Below are 12,393 nucleotides of genomic sequence, written 5' to 3' on the forward strand. Positions count from 1 at the left end.
AACAATATAGTGAAGTTTGAAATACTTTTGCATTATAAAGAAAACATTTTATTATTCCACTAATGAGAATTCAGTTCTGTACTTTTATCTCAGGTTTAATGTCAGTTCTCCTCCTCTTCTGATGTTGGTCTGCCACTAATTTTCTTCTTTTATTACTGTCATTATTAATTTTATTTTATTACATTATGTTAGGCAAAAGTGAGTTTTAATAAAGTACAATGTGCATCATCTCTGAGGGGACACATTTCATGTTACTTAGTAATTATAGAAATTAGTCTATTAAACTAATCAATGCCCTTTTATGCACTTCAAGAACTCTACCTTCAACTCTCTGCTGTTTAATGCTTCTTTCACTAAGGAACTAGAAAACCCAAATGCTAATACATATTTTGCATTATTTTATAGTTTGTTTACTTGCTTTGTTCTCTGAACTGGGTCAATGATTTATGCTACATTCCACAGGAGAAATGAAGGAATTCAAAAAGCAAAACACCAAACTGTTCTGAGGCCTAATTCCAGCAAGTGTTTACGCCAAGGAGAAGCAGATGTGTAGATGTAACCGTACCAAAAGGGCCCCAAGGGTGGGAAGCGACTGCAGCCAGTAAGTCAACCACCAAGTAAGTTGTAAACAGAGTCTCTCACTGTCTCATTATCTGCTCTAAGAATGTGATCAATAAAAATGTTTCATTAAGCACAGTGGGAAAGCCCGGTAATCAAAGGGAGACCTTCCTTGGAAAGACAAGAGACTGGAAAAAGAAGCAGAAATACAATCCAAGAAGATGTAAATAAGGTGGCTGCAAAGGAACTAGAAAAGCTCTCCCCCAGTTTTAGAAAAGGAGAATATTCACTGACTGAAGCATCTGTGAGGACTTAGGTCCAGCTCTGACTGTCAAAGTCTGTGGTTCTAACGGGAATTGGGAAAGACTTAGAGCTCTATGCTCCCAGCTCCTTACGTTTGCAGCCTTCGGGTCCAAACCCAAAGTGGTTGCCCTCACAGCGCTCGCAGTGCTGGCCCGTGACGCCAGGCTGGCACTCACACTGGCCAGTGTGGATGTCACACTGTCCATTGGTGGAGCCCAATGCATGGCAGTCGCACCTGAAAGTGAACATATGATGTTTCTCCGGTAAGAAAAATGGACTCTCAGCAAACCTTCCCCCGGCCCCTGGTCAGCACAGAACTGCTGTAATTTGTATGAGAAAACAATCTAAAGGGCTACTAAAACAAAATGTTAAGGGTTATTAAGTGCCTAAGGTTCAAGTCATTTTCATGAGTTCTACTCAGAAACTCTTTTTCTAACCTCACCCACCAACACAGTTAATTCCACTCCTAAAACCACTACAAAGGGGCTCTCCTCGGTGCTGACCAGCAGGAGCTTTGAAAATAGAAATTCCCAGGCTGCGAGCCTGGAAGGTCTGACTCTGGGAGCCTCAGAAAGCACCTCACGAGATGTCGTGTTTGAAAGGTTGCTCGGGCGACTGACGCAGCCAGGGCAGCTCCGTTCTACTCGCCTCTCCCAGCAGCCTCAGTACCACTGTCCGGTACTGCCCCTAAGCATGCTCTGCTCGAGTGAGGCACTCAAATAATTCCTAAACAAAATCAAGGCCACCGTTACGGGTAAGTCATAAAAATCCATCTCTCACAATTAAAAAAAAAAAAAAAAGGCACGCACAGAGTGCTTCCAGCAACGGTGCCTGGCGCCTCACCTCTCACAGCCCCGCCCGCTCTGCAGGTTGTAGAATCCAGGCTCACAGGCTCCACAGTCCCGGCCGGTCACGTGGGGCAGACATTCACACTGCCCGGTCACAGGGTTACAGCTGTTCTGCTGCTTCGAGGTGCCGTGGGGATTGCACGCACAGGCTAGGGTGGGGAGATGGAGACAGCAAGAGATGCGAATCACCCGAGAGAAATACGAAAATGTAAACAATACAAATAGATTCTCCAGACTTTAGGTGAAGTGGCTGGTCTCGAGATATATTAGGGTTAATAAAATATATGATTAAAGTCAATTTCACCTCTTTCTCTTTATTTTCATGTGTCTACAAGAAAACTTAACTTACATGAGTGGTTCACACTACATTTCTATTGAATAGTGCTGTATTAGACCAAACATCTGTAAATATTTAAAGAGACCACACGATGAATTTTCAGAATAAATGAGCACAACAGTGGCAGAACCTGGCCGATGGCTAGATTACCTTTGCATTTGTCTGCTGGATTGGGAGCCAGGGGATTTCCAAAAAATCCATCTTTGCATCGGTCACAGTAAAAGCCAGCAGTGTTATAGATGCATTTCAGGCATTCTCCTGTCAAGCGATTACAATTTCCAACCGCATTGGGGTCGATGTTGTCATTGCATTGACAAAGGCGGCAAAGCCTCACAGGGCCGTGTCTACCCAGAGGGTCTCCAAAGTAGCCATCATCACAGAGCTCACACCTTTTACCTGCACGTGGGACAATCTGATGTTAGGAAAGAAAGACCTCAGACATTCCTGGTGCTGTTGGACACAAACAGTCTGGTTACAAAGAGTCCAGGTGAACCATCAGATGTGAGGCCACGTGTCACAGTGGACAGGGCACCAGCCCAGGAGAGCAGAGGACCTGGGCTGCAGTCCTGGCACTGTGCCAGATCAACGCAGGGACTCTGGGCACATTTCCATGTTGTTATTAGAACGATAGCACCTGTTGTGCCTACTGCACTTCAATTGTCCTGAGGATTAACTGACATCATGCATTAAAAGTGCTTTGTGAACGAGTCAGGCTCAGGGTTTATTAACCTCTTTTGCCCCAAGGGATGGCACATTCATATGTTTGTTTTCGTTTATGATATTAAAAAAGATGAAGTGCCACTCAATACCGTAAGTTTCCTATACAGCAGAGTAAGCAGGACAATCTTCCTAAAAAAGAAAAGACGTGTGCTAATCCTTGTTGGAGCTGTGTCAATTAGGACAGAATCAGAGCATCTTAGAAGAGAACTTAGAGATTGTCATTCGCCTCCAGCTTCTATTATAGCGAAGGGACCAGAGAAGTTAAATAGCTTGCCCACAATCCAACAGCTAGAATCCGGGCCTCTTTCCACCAAACTCACTGCTCCTCCTCTTTCCTTTTCCACTTTCCCATTATTATTAGCTCAAGTTGGAATCTTGATATCTTTGTAGCTGATAGGGACTGACTTAGCTTAAGCTTTCTGGAGAAATAAAGGTTTGTTCATTTGCTCATTTAATGAACATTTGCTGAGCATCTCTTATACACAGGCACTGTTCTAGGTTGTCAGGATGATGCAGTGAACCAGGTGGACAAGATCTCCAATCTCATGAAGCTTACACTATAGCTGGGGGAGACCAATCCACAGACAATATAAATAAGAAGATTATTTTGGATCAGGATAAGCATAACAAATTAAACAAAACAGAGCAACATGATAGAATGACAGGGTAAGGACTACTTCAGATTGGGTGGTTAGATAACCGAAAGCTCTGTAGAGTGGAGAGATCTGGGATGATGGAAAGACAGGGAAAAAAAACAGTCATGCTAATATACAAGGGAAGAATGTTACAGAAAAACACAATTAGCTTATGGAAATAGTAAGAGCCAATCTTGTACGTCACAGTAAAAAATCTGGTTTATATTAAAGTGCAATGAGGTGATATTGAGGGTTTTTAAAGTGATATGCCGGCGCCTGGGTGGCTCAGTTGGTTAAGCGACTGCCTCCGGCTCAGGTCATGATCCTGGAGTCCCGGGATCGAGTCCCGCATCGGGCTCCCTGCTCAGCGGGGAGTCTGCTTCTCCCTCTGACCCTCCCCCCTCTCATGTGCTCTCTCTCATTCTCTCTCTCTTTCAAATAAATAAATAAAATCTTAAAAAAAATAAAGTGATATGCCCTGATTTACATTTTTTTTTAAAGATTTTATTTGAAAGAGAACGAGTAGGGGGCAGAGGGAGAGGGAGAAGCAGACTCCTTGCTGAGCACAGAACCTTGACGCAGGCTTTCATCCCAGGACCCCAAGATCATGACCTGAACCAAAGTCAGATGCTTAACCGATAGAGCCACCCAGGTGCTCCTGATTTACATTTTAAAAGGATTATCCTGGCTGCTGTGTGAGAATGGACTGCAGGGAGACCAATTAGGAGGCTATTCTAGGTGAGAGACCGCAGTGGTGTGGACCAGGGTGATGAAATGGAGGCGGTGAAACGCAGTCAGATGTGAGATCGAGTCCAACACATGCTGGCTGACTGCTTCCAGGAAATGAAAGAAAGCAGAATCAAGGACAAGCCCGGGATTTTAGCTTCTAGCTGGAGCAACTAGGTAGATGGTAGTATTTTCCCTGAGATGAACAAGACTGGGGAAGGATAGAGTTGGGGTTGAGAAAAATAAAGAAATCAAAGATTTAGCTTGGATTTGCTTAAATTTGAGATGCCTTTAGCATCTGACTCAAGCAGAAAATTAAATAGATACATTCAAATTAGCAAGACCTGGAGAGAGTTTAATAAAGATACTATCTATACGAGTGTGGGCAGGGTGTAAGCAATCCTGGGGGACAGCGCAGCCCTGGGAGTAGTGACTGTCAGGCTCTATTACCTGGGCCTCAGGGGCTGGGGGGAGCGAGCAGTTAACCGGAACCTCAGGTGAGAAAGGGCTGTTTGGGGAAAGCTAGCATCAGGAGCTGAGAACCTTGATGAAAGTCACTAAGCCACAAGGACCCCCCCAGAGAAGGGGCCTTGGACTAAATACTCTGCCCCCCCCCCCCTTCCTGCTGCCTGAACACAAATGGAGGGCCCATGTGATATAGTGCATACAGGTCCCATCGGGGTGGAGAGAAAAGAAGAAAGGATGGGCAGGGGCAAGTGGAAGGCCTCCAGCCCACCAGCCAAGCGGAGACGGCAAGTATAGGTAGCTGGCGCTTGGGAGAGAGCATGGTCGGGACCCAAGACGCAGATTTTTCTCAGTAGGCACAAAAAGGCTTTTGAAGCTAGATGAGATTTGTTCACCTGAGGGGAGAATACAGATAAAATTGACACGGAAGTCTCAGGCTGAGAATCAGAAGTGATAAAAGGAGCCTCAAGAGAAGAGGAAAGGAAGGAGACCCAAGAGGGGGCAGGGTCCCCACAGGTGAGAGGAGAAACGTCTGGGGCGGAGCGAGCAGTCACCAGCATCCCACGTTGCTGAGAGACAGGGTCAGAGGAGGACTGAAAACTGACCCCTGCATTTGGCAAATGGAAACCACTGGTGAGGAGAACAGAATCTGTGGCTGGGGGCGGGCCAGGAGAGGAAGAGACAGGACGCTACGCGGGCCCTTCTTGTCTCTGATGCAGTTACCAGACCCTCACCCGAGATCCTTCTCCAGACCAGGATTAGGGCAGCATGCCAGTTTTGCTTTTCATCAGATCACGTAGCCATTCTAGATACGATCTATATTTAAAATGCCTTGAAACCTGTTTTGAATAAAACAATTTTTTTTTTTTTTAAATCTGGTAGAAAACCTAAAACAGAGCTGCATGGGAGCTCATGGAAAGCTTTCACACCAAAGTATCTTCTGGCAACAACAGCTAACCTATTCTTTTGTCTCAGAGTCCAGGATGTAGGTCCAAGTCCTGGATGTGACTTTGGGCAAGTTAGGTACTTTTTTTTTTTTTTTGCCTTAGCTTTCCCTATCATCCCCTCCCAACCCCGGGGGAGGTGTTGTTTCTTCTCCTCTACTCCTCTTACGTATTCAGGCATTCCTTTGCCTGAACTAACCACACGGCCTTACAATTACCTGTGTTTCCCTCTATACTTTTAGCCCCGGAAGAGTGGGGACCATCCTTATTCATCTTTGCATTCCCAAAGCCAGGCACTCAAATAAATGTGATGAAAAAAGAGTATCATTATTATTATTACCTCAAAAGATCATTTTAAAGATCAAATATGAAGCATACCACGTGTGAAGAGCTCAGGGACTATAGGTAGCTATTCCTATTCTTCAATAGTCTTCTAAATGAGGAACATCTTACCCTCTATCTGCAATCTCTGTTCGTTATCCAAAAAATATTTGCATTCATTCAACAAGCATACGTGCCAGGTGCTATTCTGGGTGTTAGGAATACAAAAGTCAACAGAACAGACAAAAGTCCCTGCTGTCGTGGAGCTTAACAGGGGTTAGGAGGGGGAAGATAGACAACAAACAAATGAATAAATAGAAAAATATGAAGTGGTTAAAACGTGCTATGAAAAAAGGGAAGCAGGATATAGGACTAACGAGCGATGGCATCATCTTTCACAGGGTCTATGCTGGTTTTCACGTGGACCTCTACACCCTAATTAACATCCGCAAGAAGCACTATAGCTCATTCCCTTCAAGTCACGTGATGACTAACAAAACAAATATATCTCCCAAGTCTTGTGTGAGAGACATTTGGTTACAGACTAACAGGTTTACAACATTTTGCAAGATCTCCTACAGTACACTCCATCTCTCCATTATGTATCCCAAGTAGTCTCAACTCCCCCATTTGTATTATTCAGCATAGCCATGAGAACATCTCCAATGCTTAACTTAGTTTTAGGCTTGCAGTCTACCCAGTGGAACAACAGAATGAGCAAAGGGTTCTCTCATCCACATGTCATATTAAGTACATCTAGGTGCAGATTCTGCAAGGGGGATGCTATATGCTGTGGCAGCAGAGTAAAAAAGGGTCCTAAAAACCTGAGGTAATAGCACAAGGTAAGTGATGTTTCAACCAAACTCCACGGTAAAGATAGGAGTTGAACAAGAACAGGAGGTTTGGGTGGAACAAGGTGGGGTAAAGCATTCTAAAAAAAGAAAACTGTGCATAACAGGACATACAGTCTGGCTGATCTGATGGATTACAAGCAGCCCAGGACACTGCAGCAGAGACAGCGAAGGCAACAGAGGGTGGTGGGGAACCAGGTCAGAGAACTCCATCTGTGAACCTCTGTTGGGCCACTGTTTTAAAACACACATACACAAAGAAAAGAGTAAAAAAATCCATAAGTCTACACTAGCTTCTCCTTATTTTCTCAACTACCTTAAGCAAATGATTGAATCTCTCTGTGTTGCAAAGACCTTGTGCTTAGTGTGGGGTCAGTGGAGTAGTAAAGGGAAGATGGGGTATTTTGATGTTTCCCAAGGATTAAAGAGATTTTTGATGATGTACAAGAGATACAAATTATTAGCTGAGTGGTTTTTCTGTCTTACTTATTTCCAGGCAGCAATATCTTTTGAAGAAAAAGTATGTAACGGAGTCAAGGGTTCTATCAGAAGCCTAGCCAGAACCTCTCCATTACATGGAAGCTAAAGTCAACGGAAAAAGAGGAATGCTCATCAGTGAGCCTTGGTCTCCTTAGTCAGCACGACAGTTCCTTGAATAGCTAGGAAAGATCTAGTTTTATGTTATTAACAAAAAGAAAGAAACTCAGAGAATGGGAACAGATGTCTATCCAAAGCTATAAAAGCATCTTTTCCTTACTAAACGTGATGGGCTCTGATGCACTGAAAGGACTACTGAAAGAATAGAAACAATTTAAAGAATTTACAAATTACCACTTTATATCAAGAATCCCAGAATAGCCCCACAAACTAAAAATCAAGTGTTGGTTCTCATCCTAGGTGGGAGAGCATACGGGGGTCGTCACGAGCTCCTCCAGTGACCAGCCACGCAGCTGGGACAAGTAACTTCATGTCTCGTGCCTTGGTGTTCTTGGCTGTCACATGGGGAAAACAGCAGCACCCACCTCATGGGGTTGTGAGGATTACAGAGGCAGAAGGCGGAGGGTGCTTAGAAAAGTACGTGGCCGTAAATAGGCTGGCCATGTTTTGTATCTGATATGTGTTCTATGAATCTGTAATAAATTTCATACAAGACTTTTGCCTGCTCGGACAACTATAATCACTGAGCCAAACAAACAAACAAAATCTGCAAACCCCCAGGCTCTGTGTCCCGAGGTACTTTTGCCCGGTGGAACACGGAGAGCAGACGGGAAGAGCGGACTGACCGGTGGTGCCGGCAGGGCAGCTGGTGCACACCACCTCCTGCGTCTTGGGGACAGAGGCACAGCTCGAGCCGCCAGGACACGGGCAGGGCCGACAGTCGGAGGCGGTGCCCGACGTGGAATCTCCGTAGAACCCATCCCCACACTTCTCACAGTGGGGGCCAGCTGTGTTGTCTCTGCAGTCACAAACACCTGTTAGGAGAGTGGGTATGAGAACAAAGGCAGGTGAGCCAGCCGGTAAGGCCAGGGGCACTTCCCTGCTCATCCGCTGGAGAGGACTGGGGTCCCGCAGCCCCCGAGAAGCCCGTCTCACCTGTCTCAGGGTCACAGGTCTTGCTATGTCCGTTGCAGGTACAAAGCACACATGGGCTGTATGGCCCAAGACTCGGAGTTTCTCTTCTGTAACCCGAGAGGCACATCTCACAGAACTGCCCTCCATAGCCCACAGGACAGGTGCAGGACTCCACCCAAGTGGCAGGCACCCCAGGCCCCGGGCGAGCGCTTGTTAGGGTGACATCATCCAAATATCCAGCACCTGCGTGTGGTGTGGATAAGAGAGTCACTGAACTAGCTGTTGTTTTCCAAAAGCTTACAGAAAGTTAATAAAGCTAAAGAGTAATCAGACACAAAATTCCAGAGACAATCAGCTATTAGTTTAACTCATCTATTGGAGGAGATAACTAGAAAATAGCGTTCACGACAGTCATGGGGTACCTGGTGCTAAGTATCTGGAGAGGCGGGATAGCAAACACATCGTTAAACACACACATGACCAGATCTGTTGGATTTTACAGTTGTCGCAAACACCGGTGTGAAAAAGGAAAAGCACTGGACAATACTGTGGGGCAAGAGGAGATCAGAGCGAGAATGTAGGGGACAAGACGAGTTTACGTCTGTAGCCATTAAGCAGTGTTTTCGTTCTTTTGCCACAAAAGCAGTCCCTGACTATAGAGTTCAGGGATAAGAAAGCAAGGAAAACACTTGCTAACAAGCACCACTCATTATACTTTTTTGCCCTGCATAAAATAGGAAAAACTGGTGACCAAGTTTTAATATTCAGGGCTACTTTGGCAAATATGCAATTATTCCAAAGCCAGTATGCCATGTATCACAATGCTTCCCTACTTCTAGAAGAAAATAAAAGCAGAGGAAGCCATAAATTGGCTTAGACCAATGGGTCATCCAACCCAAAAGGGCATGTGATGGCCTCAGCAGGAACATTCCACCAAGTGGCAGTCTTTAATTACATCATCATTATTTTCCTATGTTATGAAATATATATATGCCTTGTATAGAATTCTTAGAAATTGACAACCTCAGGTTGAAGGACATCTCTGCTATGACTACTTTGAACTTAGTTACTTTTAATATACTTATGGATTCTGTCAACAGTTAGGTCATGAGATATACCCATTGGCTAATATGCTTCCAATTCTAACCATTCTTAAGTCTCCCATTCTAAAAAGTACTCTTCTTCTAATCTTGTCCCTACTCTTGAATTATAATCCACCTCTTTTCTTCTTACAGCCAAACTTCTTAAAAGAGTAAGCTTTATTTTACTACTTCACCTTCAAATTACTTGTCAAAGCACTGTAGCATAACTTCAGTTTTAACACTTCTTAAAAAAAAAAATCACCAATGATTCCTTAGTCCCCCGATCCAAAATCCAATGGCATCATCTTTATAAACCCTTTAATAATTTCTCCTCCTTAAAATTCTTTTTTCTCCCTTGAGTCTCAATGCATGGCCCTTAGATAACTATGTTTCTGGGGTTACACTTTTTCTTTCTATATTTTTTGTCTTATTTCCAAGTTTAAAAATTATTGCCCATAGGTAGTCAAACTTTTGATTCTAGATCTCCAGTACTAATTTATTCCTAAGCCCCAGACCACTATTTCTAACAACTTATAAGATGTTTTCATCTGGATATTCACATAGGCATCTCAAAAACCAACACATCCATGCTGCAGATGCCACTCACAATGCCACACCACCCCTCTGACTCCACCCAAACAGCTTGAGCTTTCTACAGGAAAAGGTCCTTGTTACAAAAAAAAAAAAATATATATATATATATATATATATGAAAATAATTTTAAAGGCATACTGAAAACAGCTGTGTTTATCTAACATTATAATGAACCTTCACTCAGGAATTTATAATTTTTCATAATTTAGCCAATAGTTTAAAGGGCTTGATAATTACATAGCAATAAATAAAAAGTAAAGGTTAAGCTTGTGAGCCAGTAGAATTACATGTAAGATTCTTAGGTTCTATTTAGATATAAAGTCACCTCATTAGGCTTAGTCATTATAAAACAATGCCATTTATTAATTTTAGCAAATTTTCTCCAGGTCCTTGAAAATGGTTAAACAAATGCGTTATTTTTATACATAATTCACATATAATGAAACAATTCATTCCATTTCTTTAGGATCAGCGCTATAGTATTGGGACTTTAGAGATAAACTTTTGCATTAGTGTGGATCCTTCTACCTAATCATCTTAATGCTCTTGAATTATATCATAACTTACTTCTCTCACTATACGTCCCACGGATTTTGATAGAGGTCAAATTGTTTAGGAGCTTCTGAAATTCAAAAGGGGCAAGAGGAGGCCTCCAAGGGTAATCGGTTGCTTCATGGAGCCTAGGGAGAAAGAAGGGGCCACGTGAACCTCTGTCAGGACAGTTCTGGGTGCTGAGAAAGCATTTCTTAGGCATTTATGCTGCCAACAAGGCAATGCTCTGACAATTTAACCAAGTCAGAAAGGGATCTGTTGGTTTTTAGTACAACCGGAAAGGGTACAGTAAATAAAGGGAAGGCTTCCTTTGCCAAAGTCACCTTTATAACCCAGATGTTTTTCTTCAACAGCTTGAGGCCTGATAAGCTTAGGTAAAGAAACCACTTTTACAACTCTGGTCAACTCAGATTTCACAAAGAAGACTGTCTTACCTGAAGACGTATTTCACAGTGGTCTCACTCGGATAGGAATTGCCCTGAGCGATCAAGGGCACAGACACTCTCAGGCCAGCTCCCTCGAGCACCAGGTCTTCTGCAGAGAGGCGAGTGTCTCGCCTGTCCACCCGAAAGGAGAAGGAGAGGTTCTGACCATAACTCAACACCTGCTTGCCCAAGAACTTCGCTGAAAAGCAGACACAGTAATGTGCAAGAGCGTGAGACGGAGTGTAAACAGGAGCACTCATCATGGCAGACTGCTGCCCAGCCTTACTTACCCGGAGCAATGAAGTACCGAGGAAAGTAGCTATCCGAGAGGACGGTGATGTCCTGCCTCTCAGAGGACCACTCGAGTGACGCTTCAGAGCCGTCCCTTTGTTCCACCCGCCACCCATCTTCATCTGCAAGAACAGGATGGAAACACAAGGGCCATCACGCTGTGAACATCCTGAATTCAGGTCCTCTATACACCACGAAAATATACAGGAAGTCACCAGTAAAGCTTTATTTTACTACTTCACCTTCATTTCTGAATACATGGATCCTAGGACAGTACCTGTATATGCTGTATCCCTCAAGCTATATTTTGATTTCACATAAATTTATACTACAGTAAATTCTAAAGATGTATGTTTTCATTAAATTAAAAAGTCAAACAGGGGCGCCTGGGTGGCTGAGTCGGGTAAGTGTCTGCCTTCGGCTCAGGTCATGATCTCAGGGTCCTGGGATCAAGCCCGGCATCGGGCTCTCTGCTTGACGGGGAGTCTGCTTCTCCCTCTCACTCTCTGTCTCTGCTCTCTCTCTCTCAAATAAATAAATTAAATCTTAAATAAATAAATAAATAAAAAGCCAAACAAAGAGCCAAACAAAAAAAAATCTTATACATTTAAAAACAAAATGCTGCTACCATCAAAAAATCCTCAAAAAGTTACTCATTTTTTAAAAATACTGTAAGTCCAGTCTTGTAATTCTGGGAGACCGAAGGGAAGGTCCAAATTACCGATCTGAAAGGTAGAGGTTATAGGATAAACACTGTAGCCGACAGCATTTGTACAGACAGAAGAATGCCCGAAGCAGAAGCAGGGTGTGCAACCCTTAGGATTAGATGATTCCAAATTAAAAAATCCAGGTTTGCATCTGAAAAACATAAAGATATAAGTGATTTAAGTGACTTGATATAAGTGACTAAGATATAAGTGAATTTCTTGGACTTGAAATATGAGACCAGAGAAAACACAGCACAGCCACAGAAAGAATGAGCTACCTCTCACAACTGAAGCCTTCAACATTGTCTTTGCAAACACATCTTCCCGTTTCAATGTTGCACTCATCTACGCTGCCAGAAGGATTACAAGAGCATGGCCTGTTGGATGGAAAAAGGAGTAAAACAGAGAAATGGGAAAGAAATTCCACTCTTAAAGTCAATCTTTTGTTTTACATGTTAATA

At 43.4% G+C, this 12,393-nt stretch overlaps 1 protein-coding gene across 2 annotated transcripts in view; it reads right to left on the reverse strand.

Moving 5' to 3' along the window:
• Positions 1-12,393, reverse strand: part of LAMC1 (laminin subunit gamma 1) — a 123,363-nt gene that overhangs the window by 19,759 nt on the left and 91,211 nt on the right. For both annotated transcript variants that reach the window (XM_025878030.2, XM_073900126.1), the window contains exons 7-16: positions 12,211-12,309; positions 11,947-12,083; positions 11,225-11,347; positions 10,944-11,133; positions 10,525-10,637; positions 8,302-8,523; positions 7,992-8,180; positions 2,197-2,442; positions 1,705-1,858; positions 954-1,096 (exon numbers count right to left, since the gene is read on the reverse strand). In XM_025878030.2, coding sequence (XP_025733815.1) covers positions 954-1,096; positions 1,705-1,858; positions 2,197-2,442; positions 7,992-8,180; positions 8,302-8,523; positions 10,525-10,637; positions 10,944-11,133; positions 11,225-11,347; positions 11,947-12,083; positions 12,211-12,309 — 1,616 coding nt within the window. The remainder of the gene's footprint in view (positions 1-953; positions 1,097-1,704; positions 1,859-2,196; positions 2,443-7,991; positions 8,181-8,301; positions 8,524-10,524; positions 10,638-10,943; positions 11,134-11,224; positions 11,348-11,946; positions 12,084-12,210; positions 12,310-12,393) is intronic.

The sequence above is a fragment of the Callorhinus ursinus genome, unplaced genomic scaffold, assembly GCF_003265705.2.
Source record: "Callorhinus ursinus isolate GAN/ISIS: 27379988/994484 unplaced genomic scaffold, GSC_fseal_2.0 scaffold13, whole genome shotgun sequence".
Lineage (NCBI taxonomy): Eukaryota > Metazoa > Chordata > Mammalia > Carnivora > Otariidae > Callorhinus > Callorhinus ursinus.